This window comes from Lonchura striata, chromosome 27 (genome assembly GCF_050655825.1).
Source record: "Lonchura striata isolate lonStrDom1 chromosome 27, ASM5065582v1, whole genome shotgun sequence".
Classification (NCBI taxonomy): domain Eukaryota; kingdom Metazoa; phylum Chordata; class Aves; order Passeriformes; family Estrildidae; genus Lonchura; species Lonchura striata.
In genome coordinates this window covers 1,677,778-1,704,014 of record NC_140729.1, presented here as the reverse complement: position 1 = coordinate 1,704,014, position 26,237 = coordinate 1,677,778, and the positions used below count along the sequence as shown (strand labels likewise).

Here is a 26,237-nt window from a genome sequence, read left to right as displayed (position 1 = left end):
GCTAATTACAGCTCCTGGCTTCCACCCGTTTGTCCCGGGGCCCGCAGCAGTCTGGCACTACAGGAGAACCCGGTTTGGTCGGGACACGGCGGAGGAGGCGGCTTCCCCTTGGCTTTCTCCTCGCTCTTTCTCTCTTTCTTCCTTCCTTTTTTAATATATATATATATTTTTTTTTCTGGATTCTTGCTGACAGCAGCATCTGTCACCTCGCAGCATCTCCCGTGCGGAGCAGCACCCGGAGCCCTTTGCCAAGCACAACCCCCGCGGTGGCCACCGCGGCTACCGAGACCCCCCCTTGGAGGGCCAGGAGGGCACCCAGTGACCCCGCGGCCATCCGGGATGGGAATTAAAGCTCAGAGGAGACAATCCCCTCCCGCGGAGCCCAGCAGCTCTGCTCCAGGAATAGTTTTATCCCGCCCCTGACCTTCCCGTGGCTCTGCCAGGGACAGTCACCCGCGGTGCCAGCACCGAGGCAAGGCGGGAGGGGACGGGATTGTTGCCCTGGCAAAGTCCCCCAAGCACGGCTGTGGCTTCTCCTGCCGCGGTGGCCTCGGGGTGTCCCCAGCGTGGCACTGCCGCGCCGAGTCCAATTCCATCCATCCCGCCTGCAAATCCCACACGGAGCCTCCTCGCCAAACCGGGCGGCCCCAGCCCTTCCCTCGCTGCAGGGCAGACGGGACTTTCCGCCCAAGCACCCCGCCAGCATTCCATAAAATCCTACAACGTTCCCTGGAGCAGCTGCCAGCGCTGATGTCCCCCCATCCCGCAGCCCGCCCGTGTCCCCGCGTCCCGCATCCTGGCAGGATGGAGCAGGGCGGCAGCTGCCCGAACCCCCCCGCTCGGCTCCAGCTGTTTCCAGCTGTTTCCAGCTGTTCCCTTGTCTCTCTTTCCTTCCCCGGGGCTCCTCAGCACAATGCGGCCCCGCGGCAGCCCCGGTTGAACCCGGGCTCGCTCGGCAGCGCTGGGTTTTTGTAACCATGTGCTGAGAGCTTGGCTGTACTTTCTCCCTGCCCCAGTTCGTGCCGCCGGCTCCTCCAGGTCTCAGGGAATCTCTGCTCCCTCCCTGAAATCCCTGTTCCCTTCCTCGAACCCCTTCTCTCTACCTCGAATCCTATTCTCCTCCTCAAATCCCATCTCCCTCTCTTGCTCCTTCTTCCCTCAACTCGCTGTTCCCCCTGCCTTGAATCTCTACTCGAGTCCCCAAATCCCTTTTCACTTCTCAAATCCCTTTTCCTTCCCAAATCCCCATTCCCTCCTCGAATCCCTGCTCCCTACCTCGAATCCAACTCCCCAAATTTTTGCTCACTTTCTCCACTCCCCCTGCTCGCTCTCTCCCCGGCTCAACACTAACTTATCTTTTTTAAACAGCAAAGTGCCAATTTTAACAAAAATAAATCTCGTCGGGGAAGGAATAGTGAGAAATAAACTATGAAATACAGAGAGCAAAGAGGGAAACCTGGCTGTCCCAATATGGGGGCACCATTCCAGCTCTGCCCGCCAGTCTGAGTGCACTGGGAGGTTTGGGAGCTGTCATCCCCCTGAACTGGGAGGACTGGGAGGCCCCACTCACGGGGTGCCCGTGCCAGTGTCACCCCAAAACCAGGAGCCCCTGGGTGCACTGTGCCAATCCCCACCCAGGCCAGGTGACCCGAGAGCCCCCAGTTAATGGGGTGCCAGCATCCGTCCAAACTGGGAGCACTGGGAGCCTCGGTTAATGGGGTGCACTGTGCCAGGCCCACTTGGAACGGACACGCTGGGATCCCCATTACCGGGATCCCCATTACAGACACACTGGGATCCCCTTTATGGGGCACATTGGGATCCCCATTACCAGGGCACACCGGGGTCCCCATTACCGGGATCCCCATTTACCGGGATCCCCATTTACTGGGCCTAACAGGGGTCCCCATTATCGGGAGCCCCATTGCCGGGATTCCCCATTATCAGGATCCCCATTATCGAGGCTCACCGGGATCCCCATTTACCAGGATCCCCATTTACTGGGGCTCACAGGGGTCCCCATTACCGGGAACTCCATTACCAGGGTCCCCATTACCGAGGCTCACCGGAATCCCCATCACTGGGGTCCCCATTTACCGGGATCCCCATTGACCGGGATCCCCATCACCAGGATCCCCATTACCGGGATCCCCATTACCGAGGCTCACCGGGATCCCCATTTACCGGGATCCCCATTTACCGGGATCCCCATTACCGGGATCCCCATTTACCGGGATCCCCATTACCGAGGCTCACCGGGATCCCCATTTACCGGGATCCCCATCACCAGGATCCCCATCACCGGGATCCCCATTTACCGGGATCCCCATCACCAGGATCCCCATTTACCAGGATCCCCATTTACTGGGGCTAACAGTGGTCCCCATTATCGGGAGCCCCATTTACCGGGATCCCCATTTACCGGGATCCCCATTTCCGAGGCTCACCGGGATCCCCATCACCGGGATCCCCATCATCGGGATCCCCATTTACCGGGATCCCCATCACCGGGATCCCCATCACCGGGATCCCCATTTACCGGGGCTGCCCCGTCCCGCAGCATCATGGAAGGGGCGTGGCCTAGAGAAAGGGGCGTGTCCGAGCGGGGCGTGGCTCTGCGCAGGCGCACTCCCCGCCAGCGCTTACGCAACTCCTCCCGCCGCCTTTCCCCCCCCCCCCCGCCCAATAAACCCTTCCCGCCCCCCGCGCGCGCTACGTGCGCGGCCGCGTGGCGCCGCCGCGCGCACGCGCACGCGCCGTCCGCGTGCCTCCCTCCCTCTCTCCCTCCCTCCTTCCCTCCCCCCCTCCCTCCCTCCCTCTCCGCTCTCCCCCACCGGGGCCGCCTCGAGCCGGGAGCGCGCGCGCGCCCCCGCCCCTCCCTCCTCCTCCTCCTCCTCCTCCTCCTCATCTTCCTCCTCCTCATCCTCCGCTCCCGCCGCTGCTCCCTCTCGGTGTGTCCGTGCGCGGAGCCGCCTCGTCGCCCTTCCCGCGCCCCCCCCTCCCCCTCCCCGCCCCCCCCTCCCCTCCGCCGCCGCCGCCGCCCCGCCGGGGGGGGCGCAGCCCCGCACCCCCCGCGCTCCCGCCATGCCGGAGAAGCGGCCGTTCGAGCGGCTGCCCGCCGACGTGTCCCCCCTCAACTATGGGCTCTGCCTCAAGCCGGACCTCATCGACTTCACCTTCGAGGGAAAGCTGGAGGCCGCCGTGCAGGTAGGGGCTTCCCCCACACCCCCCCCACACCCCCTTCTTCCTCCTCCTCCTCCTCCTCCTCTTCCTCATCCCCCTCCTCCCGCCCCGCCCCTGAGGGGTCCCGCCAGCCCGCGCCCCCCTGAGGGGACCCCTCAGTGCCCCCGGGGGACCCCTCAGTGCCCTCCTCAGCCCCCGGGGGTGTTTCCCCCCGCTCTCCCCTCAGGGACCCCGTTCTCCCCACAGGGACCCCGCTCTCCCCTCAGAGCCCCGCTCTCCCCTCAGGATCCCCGCTCTCCCATCAGAGCCCCCGCTCTTCCCACAGGGACCCCGCTCTCCCCTCAGGGTCCCCGCTCTCCCCTCAGAGCCCCGCTCTTCCCACAGTGACCCTGCTCTCCCCTCAGAGCCCCCGCTCTCCCCTCAGAGCCCCCGCTCTCCCCTCAGGGTCCCCGCTCTCCCCTCAGGGTCCCCGCTCTCCCCTCAGAGCCCCCGCTCTCCCCTCAGGATCCCCGCTCTCCCCTCAGGGACCCCGCTGTCCCCTCAGGGACCCCGCTCTCCCCTCAGAGCCCCCGCTCTCCCCTCAGAGCCCCCGCTCTCCCCTCAGAGCCCCCGCTCTCCCCTCAGAGCCCCGCTGTCCCCTCAGAGCCCCGCTCTTCCCACAGTGACCCTGCTCTCCCCTCAGAGCCCCCGCTCTCCCCTCAGAGCCCCCGCTCTCCCCTCAGGGTCCCCGCTCTCCCCTCAGGGTCCCCGCTCTCCCCTCAGAGCCCCCGCTCTCCCCTCAGGATCCCCGCTCTCCCCTCAGGGACCCCGCTGTCCCCTCAGGGACCCCGCTCTCCCCTCAGAGCCCCCGCTCTCCCCTCAGAGCCCCCGCTCTCCCCTCAGAGCCCCCGCTCTCCCCTCAGAGCCCCGCTGTCCCCTCAGAGCCCCCGCTGTCCCCTCAGAGCCCCCGCTGTCCCCTCAGAGCCCCCGCTCTCCCCTCAGGGACCCCGCTCTCCCCTCAGAGCCCCCGCTCTCCCCTCAGGGTCCCCGCTCTCCCCTCAGGGTCCCCGCTCTCCCCTCAGAGCCCCCGCTGTCCCCTCAGAGCCCCCGCTGTCCCCTCAGAGCCCCCGCTGTCCCCTCAGAGCCCCCGCTGTCCCCTCAGAGCCCCCGCTGTCCCCTCAGAGCCCCGCTGTCCCCTCAGAGCCCCCTCGCCCCCTCCCCAGCCGAGCCCTGAGGCCCCCGCTGGCTCCGATCCCCCCATTCCCCCTCAGGGCCCGGCCGGGCAGGTGCAGCGAGGCCCCTCAGGGCTCCCCGCGCGTCTCCTCCGTGTTTCCATTCACAAACCTCCTCCGAACCCCCCCCCACAAAAACCCCCTCCGGGACCCCCCCAAGCCCGGCGGGGCTCGGGGAGGGGGCCCCGCCCAGCCCGGCCCCGCTGCGGTCCCCGCGGGTCGCCCCGGGCGGCTCCTCCCGGGGCCGGGCTGGCCCGGGCCGGGATGCGGGAGAGCCCCGCAGCCCCGCCCGCGATCCCCGGTGCCCCCCAGCCCCTCGGGGACCCCCCCGTGCTGCGCTCCGTGGGGATGGATGGATGGATGGGGATTATGTTGGAAAAGCCAAATTAAAGGAGAAGTCAACCCCCCCCCCACACACACATCCCGGTGTGGCTCTCGGGTGAGGGTAGGCCTCGGTGTCATGGAGAGGCTGGGGATAAGAGCCGGGGAAAAAAGGTTTACGCCGCGTTTTTCTGCGAGGCGAGGGGAAAAATCCTCCTCGCTGTGCTCGTGTGCTTCAGAGCCGGAACCAGTTCTGTGAAATCCTTCAAGTCTCTCCCAGTCATTCTCATTGGCTGCTCTGCCAAGATTTCCCGAATTTGCTTTCACGTCTTTTTTTTTTTTTTTTTTTTTTTTCTCTCTCTCTCTCTCTCCCATTGCAATTTAACAGAGGTACAGAATTAAAATGGCATAACTGTATTTTTTTTTTCTTTTTTTTTTCCCCTGAAAATTAGATGGTCGCACAGAGAGCTTTAGAAAAAATATTTGAGGGAGGTTTTAAGTCTTAAGATGTGAGCGGATCTAAGCCTTGCTTTGCTGAAGGGGTGGTTAAACCTGGTTTTGAATAGGTAATAAATGCAAGGAGGCAATAAAACCTGCAGGATGTGAAGCACAGGTAGAGAAGAAGGCAAATTCTTCCCTGGGGAAAGCCCAGGGCTGGGGATGATGGGGAATCTTGTGACTTTGGGGACCTGCAGGAGCCCAACCAGACATGAGTAACTTCGTGTCATGTGACAGAAATATTGAAAACCTAAATCTCCTCGCGGATTTGATCCTGGCTCAGGGGTTTGTTTCAAACCTCGGGGACCGCTGCTGCCTTTTGGGGTATTTTGAGAAATTCCCATTTTCTTCCTCTTTAATCCCAGCCACCTATTCCTGTCCTCACACCCCGGCCCTGTTACAGCTGTGGGGCTGTAAATGGGATCACTGAAATCATCCAGGTTAAAAATAACACTCGGGGGGAGGGGAGCAGTGGCTTTTTAAGCCACTGCTGAGGAGAAGAGCAATGAGCAGCAGCCTCGGGAACTTCACTGGGATGAAGGAATTGCCTGGAGGTTCCTCCTGGTTGGTTTGCAGCTTTTATTTCTGGAGAGGTTGTTTGGAATATTCTGCTGTGTGTCCATAGGTGGATTCCACCTGGAGATGTGGAATCCTGCACTTCCCCACCAGCACCGAGGGTGTGTGCTGAGGGAAAAGGAGTGACTCCACAGGTTCCAGGCTGTAAAAAAATCCATTTTCACATCTTGGAGAGCTGCTCTGCTGTTCCCACAGGTGAAAATTCCAGGTTGTGAAAAAATCCCTTTTCACATCCTGGAGAGCTGCTGGTATTCCCACAGGTGAATATTCCAGGTTGTGAAAAAATCCCTTTTCACATCCTGGAGAGCTGCTCTGCTATTCCCACAGGTGAAAATTCCAGGTTGTGAAAAAATCCCTTTTCACATCCTGGAGAGCTGCTGGTATTCCCACTGGTGAAAATTCCAGGTTGTGAAAAAATCCCTTTTCACATCCTGGAGAGCCGCTCTGCTGTTCCCACAGGAGAGGAGGGGAAAAAAAAAAACAACAACCCAACAAACCCCAGAGGGCGAGGTTTTTGAAACAGATCTAAAGAATGTATCTTTATTTTGGATAACTTTTAACACCGTGAACCCAGCAGGAGCCACCTCCCTCCCAGCTGCTGGAAGTGGATCAGGGGTGAGTTCACCTGCCTGAGCCGGGCTGGGAGTCTGGAGAAGTTTCCTGGGGCTGCCAAGTGCCCAAAGCACAGGGAAATGCCAAAAAAAAAAATTACAAGGGAACTGCTCTGCACCTTGATGGGGAGAGGACCAACCAGCTCACCCACAGGATGCTTTCTGTACAAGGCTTGATGAACAAAAATTAATAATTATCAGTATATTTTTATTGAGCTGGTCTAGAAAAAAAGACATTTGGGTGCTTTTGGGGTCAAATTACTTCAATTAAGGACCTTTTCTATCTGAGCTCAGCAGAGATGTTCTGTTTCCAGCACCACCTGAGAGCTTTGGAATCTCTGTAAACTCATCGAGGCAAAAGTGGGTTTATGTTAAAGCACAGAATTTTTGATTTTTGGGTGGGGAAAATACCCTCTTGAAGATCCAGTTGTTTCTTTAATACCAATCAACAATAATTACCAGCTCCTCTGCTGCATCCCAGCTGGATAATGACAATAATCCACACCAGTGATGCTTTCTGACCCACGGGGTGAGTCCTGAGGCTTCGACATCACAAATAAAAACCCCCCAAAAACCAAGAAAAAAAGTTTCCAGGGCCTCCAAAGTGCTTTCTTTGCTTTGTTTTTTTGGCATCTTTAAGAGCAGAGTGGAATTAGTGCAGGCTGTGGTGTTTAGTCAAGGTATTACAAGTAAACACTTGATTATTCTTACTCACTCCAGTAATAGGATTTGTCTCTGTGGACAATTTGGGGCTTTCAAACCCTAAAAAAAAAAATCAAAAAACTACCCCAGCCTTAGCTTTGGGGCAGGACACTTGTATTTGCTTTAGAACCTATAAATAACCAGTTTGAAACTCTTTGTGCCACAATAATAAATGTTGCCACTTGCATGGCACCTCCAGATAATCTTCGGAGGATAAAACCTCTGGTGATGCAAAAGATAAGAGGTGGCAGCAGATTTCAAAGCCTGGAAAAAGGAGTGGGACCTGTTTGTGGTTTGTTCCCCCTTGGATAAAGGAATGATCCTGAAATCTTGACAAGTTGAATTTCACAGCTCCTTTTTGGAGCTGTGCTTCTGAAGCCTCCGGTAACCCAACTATTAAAATTTTGACCGGTTATTCCAGATTTTGTTTTAAAGAATATAATTTGCGGCCACATGAATACTTTTGAAGTCTGTGCAGTTGTGTAACAATTACATAAACCGACAGTACATAATTCTCATTTATCACAGCTGCAAACCACCCCCCCCCAAAAAAACAAAACAAAACATTAAAAAAAAAAATCCTTAAATGAACTGTTTCACAAGGAAGCCTGGTCCCAGCTGGGACAAAGTGTGGCCGTGGGAGAGGCAGAGCTGGAACAGAGTCTCCTGCTCACACTCCTGTGATTGTTCTGCCACTTATGTCATCTCCCAGCATTGAAACTTGATTTGTTGAGGGCGTGGGGATGCCTCTCCACCAGCACAATTAAGATTGTGGGGTGGAAATGGTTCATTTTTATTATTCCTCTGTTAGTTGGGGCTTTAATTACGCCAGCCCTGGCTCTCAGGGTTTGGTTATCAGCACAGGGCACTCGCATTACTCAGTGGCTGGGTCAAACTTTTCTTTTTTTTTATTTTTCCTCACTTTTTTGGCTCTTGGGAGGGTTGGAACAAAGAAGGGATGTGTGGCTCTGGTGTTGTCCAGCAGCAGAAACAAAGCTGCCTCCAGCTTTTAGGCTTTTAAATTGAATTTTTTTTTTAAATTGAATTATTTCTTTAATTGAAATTTATTTTTTTGATCACCTGTGAGGGGCAGGGCTGCCTCCCAACTTCCTGGTGTTTCCCTGCCCATAAATTCCCTTCCTTGGAGTTGATTCACTCCCCTGCCTGGAAACTCCACCGAGGCGTTCCTTGATTGTAGAACGACTTATCTTGGGAAAAAAAATTTACAACCTGGGCTCTTTCAAATCCCTTCTGCAGCTGGTTTAATGCATCTCTGGCAGATTTAGCAATGTTTAACTGCTTGTCTGCTGCTTTTTCCAGGTTAATTATGCAATATCTGCTGGCCTAAGGAATGTATAGAGCTGGTTAAAGATTAATTGTGACACTCTGCTGTGGAATCCTGGGCAAATGGAGCTCGCTGGGTGTAGTATTTGTGCTCCTGGGGAGCGAGGGGAACTCATCCAGGATAAATCCTCTGCTGTCCAACCTTGGAATTTGCATTTCCAGCACATGAAATTAAACCTGGAGTGGAGGGTTCAAGGGCCTGGCAGCACCTCAGGGCTCTCCTGCTGTCATCAGCTCAAAAATTCTTTTTTTTTTACCTTTCCTCCCCACAAAAATACTCCTTGAGCCCAATAATTCCTAAGATTATGGATTTGCAGCAAAATTTAAAAATTCACAAAAGGGATTTACTCATCCCTGAGAATCCCACACCTCCGGAGCTGGATGTGCTTTGGAACAAAGGGAATTTTTCCAGTGGGTCAATTAATCCTGGACTTGTTAATTTTACTCCTTGGCCACTGGAATTTGCTGGGGATACAGGTTAATAAATCTCTTTATTGCTCTCCTCATTGAAGGTTTGAATTCTTACAAAAGACACGCCCTGGAATACAAATCCAGAGTAAATTTAGGTGTCTATTTTTAGAGAGAAAATTGCTAAAAACACATGCAGTTGTTGGTAGTGCTGCTTTTAGAAAAGGGCTCTGGAACCACGTGCCAAGATTGGAATTATCTGGAATTAATTTTGGCTCCAGGAGATCCCTTTGGATGCTCCTCATCCTGTATTTCAGGTAGGCTGGAGTTCAAATATCCTAAAAAATTCAAAATTCCAAAAATATTTCACATCAAATCCTTTCCTGCTTTGACCACCAAAAAAAAAAAAAAAAAGCACTTTTAGGTCTTTTTTGGCAGAGCTAAATAATTGACATTTTTAACTCTTCTTCCACCAAACATTGAATTTTTGAGGGGCATTTCAGCTGTTTTCTCCTGCTGGATGAGTTTTCCCTGCTTGTGGTGCCTCAAAATAAGTGTTTGAATTCTGATTAATTCAGAATTTAATTGAATTCATCAAAAACCAGGAGTTTCCAGTCCTGAGCCGTTCCTTCCCTCCAGAAATTTCTCTTTGCTCCCCTGATTTCTGAGCTGTGCAGAACTGCTCTTCTCTCAATTAATTGAATTAATTAAATTAATTCATTTTCGTTGCTGAAAAGTAGATTTCTTATTTATTTCTTATGTATTTATCATCTATTTCTTATAGATTTCTTTCTTACAGATTTCTTTCTTATAGATTTCCTCTTATAGATTTTTATAGATTCTTTCTTATATATTATTTCTTATGTATTTCTTATATATTTCTTATACATTATCCCATATATTTCTTATATATTATTTCTTATGTATTAACTCATATCATATATTCTTTCTTATAGATTCTTTCTTATATATTATTTCTTATGTATTTCTTATATATTTCTTATACAGTATCTCATATATTTCTTACATATTATATCTTATATATTTATTATATTTCTTATACATTATCTCTTACATATTTATCATATATTATTTCTTCTATATTTCTTATTTATTTCTTATAACCCAGAGCAAGGTAAAGCAGGGTGACAACCCCACACACCCCCTTGCTGACTCCTTATACCTTACACAGAAATTTCCACTTTTTGCCCTTTAATACACAAAAACCACTGCATTGACAGAATATTTTCCTCCCAGAACGTGGCATTTTGGAGGGATAAAAGCCATAAATTCATTTTTGACCTGCTCCTGGTTTGTTTTTGTTCTCACAGGTGTGGCTGCACCTCAGTGGGGCAGGGAGGAGGCTCCACTGGCAACAGGAAAAATTCATTTTCCCCTCGGAATTCAATTCTCAGAGTCCCAGAAGGTGCTGAGCTCTACAGGCAGAATTCCTGCCTGTACAGTGAATTTCACCCTTATTTTGGGAGAAATTTCCAGCCAGAATTCCTGCCTGTACAGTGAATTTCACCCTTATTTTGGGGGAGAAATTTCCAGCCAGAATTCCTGCCTGTACAGTGAATTTCACCCTTTTTTGGGGGAGAAATTTCCAGCCAGAATTCCTGCCTGTACAGTGAATTTCACCCTTTTTTGGGGGAGAAATTTCCAGCCAGAATTCCTGCCTTTACAATGAATTTCACCCTTTTTTTGGGATAGTTAGAAAAATAAACTTTTTACCGTCCTGTCCCAATTTTAGATATTTTCTCCTATGCTGCCCTCTCATAAAACTGGTTGATATTGGTAGGAAGCGAGGAAAAAAATATCTAAAAATAGATAATTTCTTGTTTAAGGAGCCTCTGGATTTTCTCTACTTCAACCTAAACTTTTTATTTTGCAGGCTCAGTGCTCCACTGAAAGTTTTGTCCTGGAAAAAAAGTTATTTTTTAAAGATCAAGCCCATTGTTAAATTCACATTGTCTGCAATTTGGACAGCTCCAAATCCAGAGAGATTTGGATTTCTAGATTGAATAAATGTCTCCAGACCCTTATAAAAAGCTTTTCTCATCCTGATTTTTTTGTGTTTTAGAAAAACCTTGGAAAAAAAACCCAAGCTCCAGTATTGTGGTAAAATCTGTTGAGTTTTTTTGGGTGTGGGGAGAATTTTTCAGTTTTGTGCACTCAGAATTTAACCAAAAAAAAACAACAAAAAAAAAGTGGATTTCAGGTTGTAAGTCTATCCTGGAAAAATCAAATTTACCTCAGCCGTTAGACTCGCTCTCGGTGCTTTGCCAAAACGTTGTTTTCACAGTCAGGTTGGGTTTATTAATTAAAATTAATTTGATTTTAATTCCACCAAGAGGTGAAAACAACCGTGCTGCACCTCTCGGTGTGACAGCGCTGCAGGGGAGCAGGAGCTGGGAGGAGGCACCAACATTCACTGCTCAAAAAGTGTAAATACATCATATATTTCTTTAGCTAATATTTATTAATTAAACAATTCCCTAATTGGGGATAAGCCAGGGATATTTGCTAGGTCGGAGAGGTCCAGGAGAAACTGGGTTGGGCTGTGTGGTGGCTCGTGGATGGATCATCCTACACCTGTTAAATCACAAATTTCAATTCTTAACCCTCCCTTCTCCATGAAATTACTCAAATTTGGGTTTCCTGTCCAGGATGATTGAGGAACATTCCTGGTTTCTACTCATCTCCCACGTCCTGGTGGCACAGGGAAAACACCTGAGCCTTTTCTTGTGGCTTTACAAACAAAATAAAATAAGAATTTCTGTGCTGCCTCCGAGGGGAGCACGAACAGGGGCTTGGAATTGTGGAATTGGGGTGGGAAAGGACCTTAAATCCCATTAAGTGCCACCTCCCAGGGAAGGATTCCTTCTTAATATCCCAGGGAAGAATTCCTTCTGAATATCCCAGGGAAAGATTCCTTCTGAATATCCCAGGGAAAGATTCCTTCTGAATATCCCAGGGAAGGATTCCTTCTGAATATCCCAGGGAAAGATTCCTTCTGAATATCCCAGGGAAAGATTCCTTCTGAATATCCCAGGGAAAGATTCCTTCTTAATATCCCAGGGAAGGATTCCTTCTGAATATCCCAGGGCAGGATTCCTTCTCAATATCCCATCCAGCTCCTTCCTCTGGCAGTTTAAACCCATTCCTCCTTTTCCTGGCATTCCAGACCCTTGGAAATTCATTCCATTTTCCTTCCTGGCTCCTTTCAGGGAGCCTAAACCCAGCTCATCCCTCAGCCTGCTCTTCTGCAGGCTGAGCAATCCCACTTTTCCCAGCTTTTCCCAACTTTTCCCAGTTTTTCCCCCAGCAGAGCTGCTCCATCCCTGGACTCTCCTTGCCCAGATCCCAGAGCTGGAGGCAGCTCCAGTGGGTTCCTGGTTCCCACCTCAGACCTGGTCCAGGTGTTCACAGGGCATTTTGTGGTTATAATCATGAGGGAAAACAAAAAAAAAGGATGGAGTTTCTTAGGCTCTAATGACCTGATTCTGGGGTAGGAAGCAGTTTCTTCGTGCCCGTGTTAAATCTGGTTGGTTGTTCCAGAAATTTTTATTCCTTTCTTTAAGAAACTGCTGCTGCTTCCTGCTAGAAATCCTATCCTGGACAAGCAGGATTCCCAGCTTGTTCCAGCCTGATCATTCTGGTGGTTCCAGCCATAAATTTCTGAATAACTCTCTGGTTTAACTCCCAAATATTTTACCCCTTTGTAATTAATTTTTATTTAATTTGAATTCCTCTGTCTGTTATTCAGGCTCTCGCATTCAAACAGAGAACTGGCACAGCCCCACGGTTTATTCCTACGCTGGGAGCTGGCACTTGGTAAATAAAGCAAAATGTGTGGAGCCAAGAGCTGGCAGAAGGGAAGCTCCCAGGAAAAGGGCAAGGAGAATCTCCTGGCAGATGTTTGGAAGCTGAGGAGAAGGAGAATCTCCTGGCAGATGTTTGGAAGCTGAGGAGAAGGAGAATCTCCTGGCAGATGTTTTGAAACTGAGGAGAAGGAGAATCTCCTGGCAGATGTTTTGAAGCTGAGGAGAAGGAGAATCTCCTGGTGGATGTTTTTAGGCTGAGGAGAAGGAGAATCTCCTGGCAGATGTTTGGAAGCTGGGGAGAAGGAGAATCTCCTGGCAGATGTTTGGAAGCCGAGGAGAAGGAGAATCTCCTGGCAGATGTTTTGAAGCTGAGGAGAAGGAGAATCTCCTGGCAGATGTTTTGAAGCTGAGGAGAAGGAGAATCTCCTGGTGGATGTTTTTAGGCTGAGGAGAAGGAGAATCTCCTGGCAGATGTTTGGAAGCCGAGGAGAAGGAGAATCTCCTGGCAGATGTTGGGAAGCCGAGGAGAAGGAGAATCTCCTGGTGGATGTTTTGAAGCTGAGGAGAAGGAGAATCTCCTGGCAGATGTTGGGAAGCCGAGGAGAAGGAGAATCTCCTGGTGGATGTTTTGAAGCTGAGAAGGAGAATCTCCTGGCAGATGTTTGGAAGCCGAGGAGAAGGAGAATCTCCTGGTGGATGTTTTGAAGCTGAGGAGAAGGAGAATCTCCTGGCAGATGTTTTGAAACTGAGGAGAAGGAGAATCTCCTGGCAGATGTTTTGAAGCTGAGGAGAAGGAGAATCTCCTGGCAGATGTTTGGAAGCTGGGGAGAAGGAGAATCTCCTGGCAGATGTTTGGAAGCCGAGGAGGAGAATCTCCTGGCAGATGTTTTGAAGCTGAGGAGAAGGAGAATCTCCTGGCAGATGTTTTGAAACTGAGGAGAAGGAGAATCTCCTGGCAGATGTTTGGAAGCCGAGGAGAAGGAGAATCTCCTGGCAGATGTTTGGAAGCCGAGGAGAAGGAGAATCTCCCGGCAGATGTTTTGAAGCTGAGGAGAAGGAGAATCTCCTGGCAGATGTTTTGAAGCTGAGGAGAAGGAGAATCTCCTGGTGGATGTTTTGAAGCTGAGAAGGAGAATCTCCTGGCAGATGTTTTGAAGCTGAGGAGAAGGAGAATCTCCTGGTGGATGTTTGGAAGCTGAGGAGAAGGAGAATATCCTGGTGGATGTTTTTAGGCTGAGGAGAAGGAGAATCTCCTGGCAGATGTTTGGAAGCCGAGGAGAAGGAGAATCTCCTGGCAGATGTTTGGAAGCTGAGGAGAAGGAGAATCTCCTGGTGGATGTTTGGAAGCTGAGGAGAAGGAGAATCTCCTGGTGGATGTTTGGAAGCTGAGGAGAAGGAGAATCTCCTGGCGGATGTTTTGAAGCTGAGGAGAAGGAGAATCTCCTGGCAGATGTTTTGAAGCTGAGGAGAAGGAGAATCTCCTGGCAGATGTTTTGAAGCTGAGGAGAAGGAGAATCTCCTGGTGGATGTTTTGAAGCTGAGAAGGAGAATCTCCTGGCAGATGTTTTTAGGCTGAGGAGAAGGAGAATCTCCTGGTGGATGTTTTGAAGCTGAGGAGAAGGAGAATATCCTGGTGGATGTTTTTAGGCTGAGGAGAAGGAGAATCTCCTGGTGGATGTTTTTAGGCTGAGGAGAAGGAGAATCTCCTGGCAGATGTTTGGAAGCTGAGGAGAAGGAGAATCTCCTGGCAGATGTTTTGAAGCTGAGGAGAAGGAGAATCTCCTGGCAGATGTTTTGAAACTGAGGAGAAGGAGAATCTCCTGGTGGATGTTTTGAAGCTGAGAAGGAGAATCTCCTGGCAGATGTTTTGAAGCTGAGGAGAAGGAGAATCTCCTGGTGGATGTTTGGAAGCTGAGGAGAAGGAGAATATCCTGGTGGATGTTTTTAGGCTGAGGAGAAGGAGAATCTCCTGGCAGATGTTTGGAAGCCGAGGAGAAGGAGAATCTCCTGGCAGATGTTTGGAAGCTGAGGAGAAGGAGAATCTCCTGGTGGATGTTTGGAAGCTGAGGAGAAGGAGAATCTCCTGGTGGATGTTTGGAAGCTGAGGAGAAGGAGAATCTCCTGGCGGATGTTTTGAAGCTGAGGAGAAGGAGAATCTCCTGGTGGATGTTTGGAAGCTGAGGAGAAGGAGAATCTCCTGGCAGATGTTTTGAAGCTGAGGAGAAGGAGAATCTCCTGGCAGATGTTTTGAAGCTGAGGAGAAGGAGAATCTCCTGGTGGATGTTTTGAAGCTGAGAAGGAGAATCTCCTGGCAGATGTTTTTAGGCTGAGGAGAAGGAGAATCTCCTGGTGGATGTTTTGAAGCTGAGGAGAAGGAGAATCTCCTGGTGGATGTTTTTAGGCTGAGGAGAAGGAGAATCTCCTGGCAGATGTTTGGAAGCTGAGGAGAAGGAGAATCTCCTGGCAGATGTTTTGAAGCTGAGGAGAAGGAGAATCTCCTGGCAGATGTTTTGAAACTGAGGAGAAGGAGAATCTCCTGGTGGATGTTTTGAAGCTGAGAAGGAGAATCTCCTGGCAGATGTTTTTAGGCTGAGGAGAAGGAGAATCTCCTGGTGGATGTTTTTAGGCTGAGGAGAAGGAGAATCTCCTGGCAGATGTTTGGAAACTGAGGAGAAGGAGAATCTCCTGGCAGATGTTTTGAAGCTGAGGAGAAGGAGAATCTCCTGGCAGATGTTTGGAAGCTGAGGAGAAGGAGAATCTCCTGGTGGATGTTTTTAGGCTGAGGAGAAGGAGAATCTCCCGGCAGATGTTTTTAGGCTGAGGAGTTCTGACAGCCTGGAGCACGCACAGAGGTTGTGTTGGTGATATCTCCAAAGGAGATTTTTGCTCTGCTCTCCCCAAAAGAGGCTGATGGGCTCAGGATCTGTTTTGGTTGGGTTTGGATGAAGTTTTCAGCCTTGTTTTTTACCCAGCATGAAATCATTCCCAATGGGGACGAGCGGCTGAGCGCTCTGCAATGCCTCCTTCTCCTTCACCACCCAAACACCCAACTCTCCTCCAACCGGCTGCTGCTGGAGCTGCTTTGGAGATGGCTGAGAGGTGAGAATTCCCATTTCTTCCTGATGCTGATGGAGTTTCTCTTCCAGGTGAAAAATGCAACCAACCAAATCGTGATGAACTGCGCCGACATCGACATCATCACCGCGTCCTACGCCCCGGAAGGAGACGAAGGTAGGAGCCCTGCTGGCTTTCATTTCTGCCTCTGGAGCTGCTGCCAGCAGCTCTGATAACAAAGTGATGTCATGGTTTGATAAGCTCAGCCCCGCCCCTGGAAGCACAGAATTCCTTATCTGGATCCAGTTGTGTTATGGGGAAGGAATTCCCTCAGGTGTGTTATGGGAAAGAATTTCCTCAGTTGTGTTATGGTGAAGGATTCCTTAATTTGTGTTATGGTGAAGAATTCCTTAATTTGTGTTATGGTAAAAAATTTCCTCAGTTGTGTTTTGGTGAAGAATTCCTTAATTTGTGTTATGGGAAAGAATTTCCTCAGTTGTGTTATGGTGAAGAATTCCTTAATTTGTGTTATGGTGAAGGATTCCCTCAGTTGTGTTCTGGGAAAGGAATTCTTTCGGTTTTGTTATGGTGAGGGAACTCCTTCATTTGTGTTATGGTAAAGAATTCCTTAATTTGCGTTATGGTAAAAAATTCCCTCAGTTGTGTTATGGTGAAGAATTCCTTCAGTTGTGTTCTGGTAAAAAATTCCTTGTTTTGTTATGATAAAAAAATTCCTTCATTTGTGTTCTGGTGAAGGAATTCCTTCAGTTGTGTTCTGGTAAAAAATTCCTTGTTTTGTTATGATAAAAAAATTCCCTCATTTGTGTTCTGGTGAAGGAATTCCTTCAGTTGTGTTCTGGTAAAAAATTCCTTAATTTGTGTTATGGGAAAGAATTCCTTCATTTGCATTATAGTGAAGGAATTCCTTCATTTGTGTTATGGGAAAGAATTAATTTGTGTTCTGGGAAAGAAATTCCTTCATTTGTGTTCTGGGAAAAAATTATTTCCTTTGTGTTATGGTAAAGAATTACTTCATTTGTGTTATGGTAAAGAATTCTTTTATTTGTATTCTGGTAAAGAATTCCTTCAGTTGTGTTCTGGTAAAAAATTCCTTCATTTGTGTTCTGGTAAAAAATTCCTTCATATCTGGATATTGTGGAAACTTCTAAGAACATCACCTGTACCTATGGATTTGGGAATATTGACAAAATCCCTGTCAGGGAATGCATCAACAACGTCCTGCAGCAGGAAATAGTGCCAGGAAAGGGTTTGGAGAGCACAAAAAAACACTTAATTGGCATTCAGCAGGATTTTCTGACTGTTGGACAACGTGGAAAAAGGGGAGACCAGCCTGGGATCCAGCTCGGGGAACTCTGGAAGCTGCTGCAGGAATGGAAGTTCTGGAGATATTTGTAACACTCAGCTGCAGTTGTTGACTTCCTCCATTCTATTTGGAGGGGATTAGCAAACGCCAAAAGGGCTTTAGCAGCTGAAGTGTGAAAGGAGGAGGTGTGGAAAACAAACTCCAGGGTCTCACAGAGGGCACAGCCTTCCTGGGGCTCCGTCCAACTGCTTCTAGAGCCTTGCAGAGAACAAAAAAAGATGCAGGGCTCCCCTTTCCCCGAGGGAAATGCCCTTTTCCATAAGGAAAATAACACAAAACACTTTGGTAAATCTGTATTTGGGGATTTGGGATGATCTTGGTGATGGATGGGAGGAAGGGGTTCCTTGGGTAGATTTAAACTTTGTTATTTGGGCAGCGGCTGGATAAATGTGGAGGAAAAGGATGGATAAAGGTGGAGCAAAAGGGAAAAAGCACCCAGGAATTCCAGAATTTGTCCTGGAGAAAATAAAGGGGAAAAAACACCCAGGAATTCCAGAATTTGTGACTGAGAAAATGGAAATAAAGGGGAAAAAACACCCAGGAACTCCAGAGTTGGTGACTGAGAAAATAATGCGAAAAAGCACTCAGGAATTCCAGAATTTGCCCTGGAGAAAATGAAAATAATGGGAAAAAGCACCCAGGAATTCCAGAATTTATGACGGAGAAAATGGAAATAAATGGCAAAGCACCCAGGAACTCCAGAGTTGGTGACTGAGAAAATAATGGGGAAAAACACCCAGGAATTCCAGAATTTGCCCTGGAGAAAGTGGAAATAATGGGAAAAAGCACCCAGGAATTCCAGAATTTATGACTGAGAAAATGGAAATAAAGGGGAAAAGCACCCAGGAGTTCCAGAATTTGTCATGGAGAAAATGGAAATAAATAGAAAAGCACCCAGGAATTCCAGAGTTGGTGACTGAGAAAATGGAAATAAATGGAAAAGCACCCAGGAATTCCAGAATTTGTGACTGAGAAAATGGAAATAAAGGGAAAAAACACCCAGGAATTCCAGACTTTGGTCTGGAGAAAATGGAAATAAAGGGATAAAGCACCCAGGAATTCCAGAATTTATGACTGAGAAAATGGAAATAAAGGGGAAAAGCACCCAGGAACTCCAGAGTTGGTGACTGAGAAAATAATGGGGAAAAGCACCCAGGAATTCCAGAATTTGCCCTGGAGAAAGTGGAAATAATGGGAAAAAGCACCCAGGAATTCCAGAATTTATGACTGAGAAAATGGAAATAAAGGGGAAAAGCACCCAGGAATTCCAGAGTTGGTGACTGAGAAAATGGAAATAAATGGAAAAGCACCCAGGAATTCCAGAGTTGGTGACTGAGAAAATGGAAATAAATGGAAAAGCACCCAGGAATTCCAGAATTTGCCCTGGAGAAAGTGGAAATAATGGGAAAAAGCACCCAGAAATTCCAGAATTTGTCCTGGAGAAAATGGAAATAAATGGAGAAGCACCCAAGAAATCCAGAATTTGTGACTGAGAAAATGGAAATAAAGGGGAAAAGCACCCAGGAACTCCAGAGTTGGTGACTGAGAAAATGGAAATAAATGGAAAAGCACCCAGGAATTCCAGAGTTTGTCCTGGAGAAAATGGAAATAAAGGGCAGAAGGTGAAATTTCCTGTTTTTTTCACACCTTAGTCCCGGGTGGAGCATCCTGGGGCTGAAACCAAACACTCCCAGTGATACCTGAGCAGGGAAAACGAGTCCTTTTGTGACTAAAATTGTCATTTCAGCCCAGCTTTTGTCATTCGAGGCTTTGCTTGAGTGGCAGCTTTTTGTTCCCTGCCTGGCTGTGTCCAGGCTTGCCGATTTTGGCAGCTGAAGATGCCAAATTTCAAGTTCTTAAATGCTAATTTAAGAACTTTATCCTTAAAAGTTTAAAATTCTTCAATGTTTCAAGTTCTTAATTGCTAAGATTTCAAGTTCTTAAATTTCAAGTTCTTAAATGGTAATTTCAAGGTCTTAAATGGTAATTTCAAGGTCTTAAATGCTAATTTCAAGTTCTTAAATGCTAATTTCAAGGTCTTAAATGCTAATTTCTTACAGGTTGCAGCAGTGGTTGAGTTTGGAGGGAGCAGAACGTGCAGAGTGAGGTTCTGTGGGGTTATTCCAGATTTTTTTTCTTTTTTTAGGAGAACAGATCCACATCCCCTTGGAGAATTTGATAAATTAGGAAGGGAGAAGCAGCACCAGGTGCTCCCTCCTGGCTGTGCCAAAGCTCCAGGACAGTTTCAGATCCCCAGCCTGGCCTCACAATTTGGATTTTTCCATCCACAAACAGTTCCTGTGCTATTTAATCCCCAACTGCCTCATTTTTGGGGTGCCTTTGGCATCTTCTCCCTGAGCAGGGCGGGAACCCCAAAGCAGGGCCCCGCTTCTGAAGGCATTTCTGAAATAAAATCAACATTTATTCTGTGGTTCAATCCAAGCACAGCCCCCCCATTGCCCTGGAGATTAATGGGATTTTCAAAGAAAGCCATAAATTAGGTAAATAAATCCTAAGCATCTTGTTTGGGATAATTAATATGAATCCTGCTGCACTGATGGGGATGTTTAAGCAGCAAGGGGGGAAGTTTGGGGCTGTATTTCACCATTCCTGGGGCTCACAAATCCCATTTTTCCTGCAGGTTTGGGGTTTTTCAGCCCAATTTTCACTCCTGGAATTCCCACCACAACATTCCCAGGACACACAAATACCATTTTTCCTAGAGATTCGGGGTTTTTCAGCACAGTTTCACTCCTGGAATTCCCACCATGATATCCCCAGGACACACAAATACCATTTTTCTTGGAGATTTAGAGTTTTTCAGCCCAATTTTCACTCCTGGAATTCCCACCACAACATTCCCAGGACTCACAAATCCCATTTTTCCTGCAGCTTTGGGGTTTTTCAGCCCAACTTTCACTCCTGGAATTCCCACCACAACATTCCCAGGACACACAAATCCCATTTTTCCTGCAGATTTGGGGTTTTTCATCTCAACTTTCACTCCTGGAAGCTTTCCCTGCTGTGGAATTCCCACTACGACATTCCCAGGACACACAAATCCCATTTTTCCTGCAGATTTGGGGTTTTTCAGCCCAATTTTCACTCCTGGAATTCCCACCATGAAGACCAATTCCTGCTCCTGTACTTCCTCACACAGAATCACTCGGAATTAATTCCAATTTGTCCAGCTCAGCAGCTTTGGGTGAATTTGCAGAGTTTTGAGCCCAAACCCTTTTCCATGATCCCAGTTCTGATCCCAGTTCTGCTTTTCCCATTGCAGAAGTTCATGCCACAGGGTTCAACTATCAAAATGAAGATGAAAAAGTCACTTTGTCCTTCCCCAGCACCCTGCAGAAAGGTAAGAGCCACCCCTCCCTGCTGGCTGTGCCCTTGGCCAGGAATTCCTGCCCTGGAATTCCCCAGTGTGCCCCTGGCAGTGTGGCCTTCCTTTTGGAGCCTCTGGAATGGCAGATTTTGGCTCTGGAATTCAGATTTTGGCTCTGGAGTGGAAGATTTTGGCTCTGGAATTGCAGATTTTGACTCTGGCAGTGGGTCCTTCCTTTTGGAGCCTCTGGAATGGCAGATTTTAGCTCTGGAATGGCAGGTTTTGGCTCTGGAATGGCAGATTTTGGCTCTGGAATGGCAGATTTTGGCTCTGGAATGGCAGGTTTTGGCTCTGGAACTGCAGGTTTTGGCTCTGGCAGTGTGGCCTTCCTTTTGGAGCGTCTGGAATTGCAGATTTTGGCTCTGGAGTGGCAGATTTTGGCTCTGGAATGGCAGATTTTGGCTCTGGAATTCAGATTTTGGCTCTGGCAGTGTGGCCTTCCTTTTGGAGCCTCTGGAATTGCAGATTTTGGCTCTGGAATGGCAGATTTTGGCTCTGGCAGTGTGTCCTCTCTGCTCTGGAGCATCTGGAATTGCAGGTTTTGGCTCTGGAAAATGGTTCTGGAACTCCACAGTTTGTTTGGTTTGGGATGCAGCGGGAAGGTGCTGGAGATGTTGGTTTTTGGTTTGGGATGAAATGGAAGCTGTCAGAACTGTTGGTTTTTGGTTTGGGATGAAATGGGAAGGTGCCAGAACTGTTGGTTTTTGGTTTGGGATGAAATGGGAAGGTGCCAGAACTGTTGGTTTTTGGTTTGATGAAATGGGAAGCTGTCAGAACTGTTGGTTTTTGGTTTGGGATGAAATGGGAAGGTGCCAGAACCGTTGGTTTTTGGTTTGATGAAGCAGGAAGGTGCCAGAACTGTTGGTTTTTGGTTTGGGATGAAATGGGAAGGTGCCAGAACCGTTGGTTTTTGGTTTGATGAAGCAGGAAGGTGCCAGAGCTGTTGGTTTTTGGTTTGGGATGCAGCAGGAAGCTGTCAGAATTGTTGGTTTTTGGTTTGATGAAATGGGAAGGTGCCAGAACTGTTGGTTTTTGGTGTGATGAAGGCCAGCAGGTCGGTGGCTGCAGCCCGGTCGGTGTCGGTGTTTCCTGCAGGGACGGGGACGCTGAAAATCGACTTTGTGGGGGAGCTGAACGACAAAATGAAAGGGTTTTACCGCAGCAAGTACAGCACGGCCAGCGGGGACACGCGCTACGCCGCCGTCACCCAGTTCGAGGTAAGCTGATCTTAGTTTAGTTTCTTCTGCTTCGTTTTTTAAATTTTCTTTTGAATTTTTTATTAAGATCGGTCACTGGGGAGATGTTCTCCAGCCACCTCAGTCCCCAAGATCGGTCACTGGGGAGATGTTCTCCAGCCAATACCAACACCAAGGACCAAGGCAAAGGAGTGGAGAGGGGTTGGAACCAGCCACAGGGGAGATGTTCCTCAGCCAGCTCGGTCCCTGAGATGAGTCACAGGGGAGATGTTCTCCAGCCAGTTCAGTCCCTGAGACCAGACACTGGGGAGATGTTCCTCAGTCAGATCATTCCCTTAGACTGGCCACTAGGAAGATGTTCTCCAGCCAGCTCAGTCCCCAAGATCAGACACAGGGAAGATGTTCCTCAGCCAGGTCACTCCCCATGACCAGTCACAGGGGAGATGTTCCTCACCCAGCTCACTCCCCATGACTGGTCACAGGGGAGATGTTCTCCAGCCAATACCACGAACCAAGGCAAAGGAATGGAAAGGGATTGGAACTGGCCACAGGAGAAGATGTTCTCCAGCCAGGTCATTCCCTTAGACTGGTCACAAGGGCGATGTTCTCCAGCCAGATCACTCCCTTAAACCAGTCACAGGGGAGATGTTCTCCAGCCACCTCAGTCCCCATGACTGGTCACAGGGGAGATGTTCTCCAGCCAGCTCAGTCCCCAAGATCGGTCACTGGGGAGATGTTCCTTACCCAGCTCAGTCCCCAAGATCGGTCACTGGGGAGATGTTCCTTACCCAGCTCAGTCCCCAAGATCGGTCACTGGGGAGATGTTCCTTACCCAGCTCAGTCCCCAAGATCGGTCACTGGGGAGATGTTGCCCACCCAGCTCAGTCCCTAGACCGGTCACAGGGGAGATGTTCCTCAGCGAGATGACTTCCTTACTTACTTAGACCGGTCACAGGGAAGATGATCTCCAGCCAATGTCAATACCAAGAACCAAGGCAAAGGAATGGAAAGGGATTGGAACTGGCCACAGGAGAAGATGTTCTTCACCCAGGTCATTCCCTTAGACTGGTCACAGGGGAGATGTTCTCCAGCCAGGTCATTCCCTTAGACTGGTCACAAGGGCGATGTTCTCCAGCCAGATCACTCCCTTAAACCAGTCACAAGGGCGATGTTCTCCAGCCAGATCACTCCCTTAAACCAGTCACAGGGAAGATGTTCTCCAGCCACCTCAGTCCCCAAGATCGGTCACTGGGGAGATGTTCTCCAGCCACCTCAGTCCCCAAGATCAGTCACTGGGGAGATGTTCCTTACCCAGCTCAGTCCCCAAGATCGGTCACTGGGGAGATGTTCCTTACCCAGCTCAGTCCCCAAGATCGGCCACTGGGGAGATGTTCTCCAGCCACCTCACTCCCCATGACTGGTCACAGGGGAGATGTTCCTCAGCCAGGTCACTCCCTTAGACCGGCCACAGGGGAGATGTTCTCCAGCCAATAACAAAAAGAAGAAGAAAAAGTGAATTCAGATTCTGCTAAATTTGGACAAATTTAGGAGTGAAAGAAGAAGAAAAAACTAATTCAGATTCTGCTAAATTTGGAGAAATTTTGATTGAAAATCAGGAGTGAAAGAAGAAGAAAAAGCTAATTCAGATTCTGCTAAATTTGGACAAATTTTGATTGAAAATCAGGAGTGAAAGAAGAAAAAGCTAATTCAGATTCTGCTAAATTTGAACAAATTCTGATTGAAAATCAGGAGGGAAAGAAGAATAAAAAGCTAATTCAGAGGTCAGGAGTGCAGTGAGGAGACCAAACCACAATTCTCCCTTTTTTTTTTTTGCTGGAAATAAATTGAATTTCTGTTGGTTTTTTTACCACAATCTGCTGTGATTTATTTGCTTAATTCTCTTTATTCCAGGCCACTGATGCTCGCAGAGCTTTCCCTTGCTGGGATGAGCCTGCAATTAAAGCAACATTTGATATTTCTTTGGTGGTTCCCAAAGACAGAGTAGCTTTGTCAAATATGGTAAGTTTGGAAATATTTTCATTAAATATACCTTTGATAATTAAAATTTTGCAACAGCTGAGAATAAAATCTGTTATAAATGAGGAGAGAAAACACAAAATTTGATGTCAGGACAAACGTGGTCGTTTTAAAAAAAATAAAATTAATTTCATGTGCTTATAAATAAACTATAAATAAATAAATTATAAATAAATATATTATAAATAAATAAAGCCTGGCCTGGCCCTGACCTGAGGTTTTTGTGTCATAAAGAAATTCAATTTTTTGAGGGTTTTCCCCATTGTTTTTGGGGTTTTTTTCCCTTGTTGCTTGGGGGGTTTTTCCTTGATTTTTTTTTTTTTTTGCTTTTCTTTTTTTTTTTTAAATTTTCCGTGGATTTTGTGGGTTTCCCTTTTGGGATTTTAGTGCTAAAAACCTGGATTTTCAGAGCTTCTGGTACCAAATTATTTCTTCTTTCTCTGCGAATTATACCTGGCCTTTCTTCTCCTGAATGAAAGAGCTGCTCAAATCCAAACATCCCACAACATTGGGATTTGAAATTGAGATTTGAAGTTCTTCTGGAATTCTGATTGGAAATTTTGATTTAAAATTGAATTTTGAAGTTCCTCTGGAATTCTGATTGTAAGTTGTGATTAAAAATTGAGTTTTGAAGTTCCTCTGGAATTCTGAATGGAAATTTTGATTAAAAAATGAGTTCTGAAGTTCCTCTGGAATTTTGATTGGAAGTTTTGATTAAAAATTGAGATTTGAAGTTCCTCTGGAATTCTGATTGGAAGTTTTGATTAAAAATTTAGATTTGAAGTTCCTCTGGAGTTCTGATTGAAAGTTTTGATTAAAAATTGAGTTTTGAAGTTCCTCTGGAGTTCTGATCGAAAGTTTTGATTTCAAATTGAGATTTGAAGTTCCTCTGGAGTTCTGATTGGAAGTTGAAGAAGAATTTTGGTTTGGAATTGAAGCTCACACGTGTGAGGCAGCAGGAATGAAATCCATTTAGAAATTCCATTCAGAAATTCCATTTTTGGCATTTTTTTCCTCTTATTTCCAAGACACTCTTTCTGAAACTCTTTGTGCCATAAAAACCCCAACATTTAGATAAAAAATTCCATTTTTGGAGCCTCCAAACCCTCAATGCTCTACGTGTCAACCCCCAAATTTCCCTCCCCAAACCCTCTTTGGGCAGAACGTGGTGGAGCGGCGGCCGTACCCCGACGACGAGAGCCTGGTGGAGGTGAAGTTCGCGCGGTCGCCGGTGATGTCCACGTACCTGGTGGCCTTCGTGGTGGGCGAGTACGACTTCGTGGAGGCGCGGTCGCAGGACGGCGTCCTGGTGCGCGTCTACACGCCCGTGGGCAAGGCCGAGCAGGGCAAGTTCGCCCTGGAGGTAAATTTGAGACAGGTTTGAGGGTTTGGGGTCTGGTCAGCCACAGAAATCTCTGAGATTCGGGTTTTTTGGGGGTTTTTTTGGGATTTTTCTTGGTTTTTGTTGGGTTGTAGACACGCGCAACGTCGTGGTGTGTGTCTACACACCTGTGGGCAAGGCTGCTCAGGGCAAGTTCGACCTGGAGGTAAATCTGAGCCAGGTTTGAGGGTTTGGGGTCTGGTCAGCCACAGAAATCTGGGAGTTTTGGGGTTTTTTGGGGTTTTTTTTTGGTTTTTTCTTGGTTTTTGTTGGGTTGTAGATGCGCTCTTGGTCCTGGTGCGCGTCTATACGCCCGTGGCCAAGGCTGAGCAGAGCAAGTTCGCCCTGCAGGTAAATTTGAGACAGGTTTGAGGGGTTTGGGGTCTGGTCAGCCACAGAAATCTGGGAATTTGGGGTTTTTGACATTTTTCTTGGGGTTTTTTGGGTTTTTGTTGGGTTGTAGACGCGCTCTTGGTCCTGGTGCGCGTCTACACGCCCGTGGGCAAGGCCGAGCAGGGCAAGTTTGCCCTGGAGGTAAATCTGAGCCAGGTTTGAGGGTTTGGGGTCTGGTCAGCCACAGAAATCTGGGAGTTTTGGGTTTTTTGACATTTTTCTTGGTTTTTTTGGGTTTTTGTTGGGTTTTTTCTTGGTGTTTGTTGGGTTGTAGACGCGCTCTTGGTCCTGGTGCGCGTCTACACGCCCGTGGGCAAGGCTGAGCAGGGCAAGTTCGCTCTGGAGGTAAATCTGAGCCAGGTTTGAGGGGTTTGGGGTCTGGTCAGCCACAGAAATCTGGGAGTTTTGGGGTTTTTGACATTTTTCTTGCTTTTTTTGGGTTTTTGTTGGGTTTTTTCTTGGTTTTTGTTGGGTTGTAGACGTGCATGGTGTCCTGGTGCACATCTACACGCCCGTGGGCAAGGCCGAGCAGGGCAAGTTCGCCCTGGAGGTAAATCTGAGTCAGGTTTGAGGGTTTGGGGTCTGGTCAGCCACAGAAATCTGGGAGTTTTGGGTTTTTTGACATTTTTCTTGCTTTTTTTGGGTTTTTGTTGGGTTTTTTCTTGGTTTTTGTTGGGTTGTTGATGTGCATGGTGTCCTGGTGCACATCTACACGCTCGTGGG

General features: G+C 48.3%; 1 protein-coding gene across 1 annotated transcript in view; it reads left to right on the top strand.

Annotated features, from left to right (window-relative positions):
• The first annotated feature begins 3,010 nt into the window (after nucleotides 1-3,010).
• Nucleotides 3,011-26,237, top strand: part of NPEPPS (aminopeptidase puromycin sensitive) — a 48,179-nt gene continuing 24,952 nt past the window's right edge. The window contains exons 1-6 of the mRNA XM_085561773.1: nucleotides 3,011-3,207; nucleotides 15,828-15,912; nucleotides 20,403-20,480; nucleotides 21,603-21,724; nucleotides 23,615-23,722; nucleotides 24,903-25,103. Coding sequence (XP_085417899.1) covers nucleotides 3,085-3,207; nucleotides 15,828-15,912; nucleotides 20,403-20,480; nucleotides 21,603-21,724; nucleotides 23,615-23,722; nucleotides 24,903-25,103 — 717 coding nt within the window. The 5' untranslated portion in view covers nucleotides 3,011-3,084. The remainder of the gene's footprint in view (nucleotides 3,208-15,827; nucleotides 15,913-20,402; nucleotides 20,481-21,602; nucleotides 21,725-23,614; nucleotides 23,723-24,902; nucleotides 25,104-26,237) is intronic.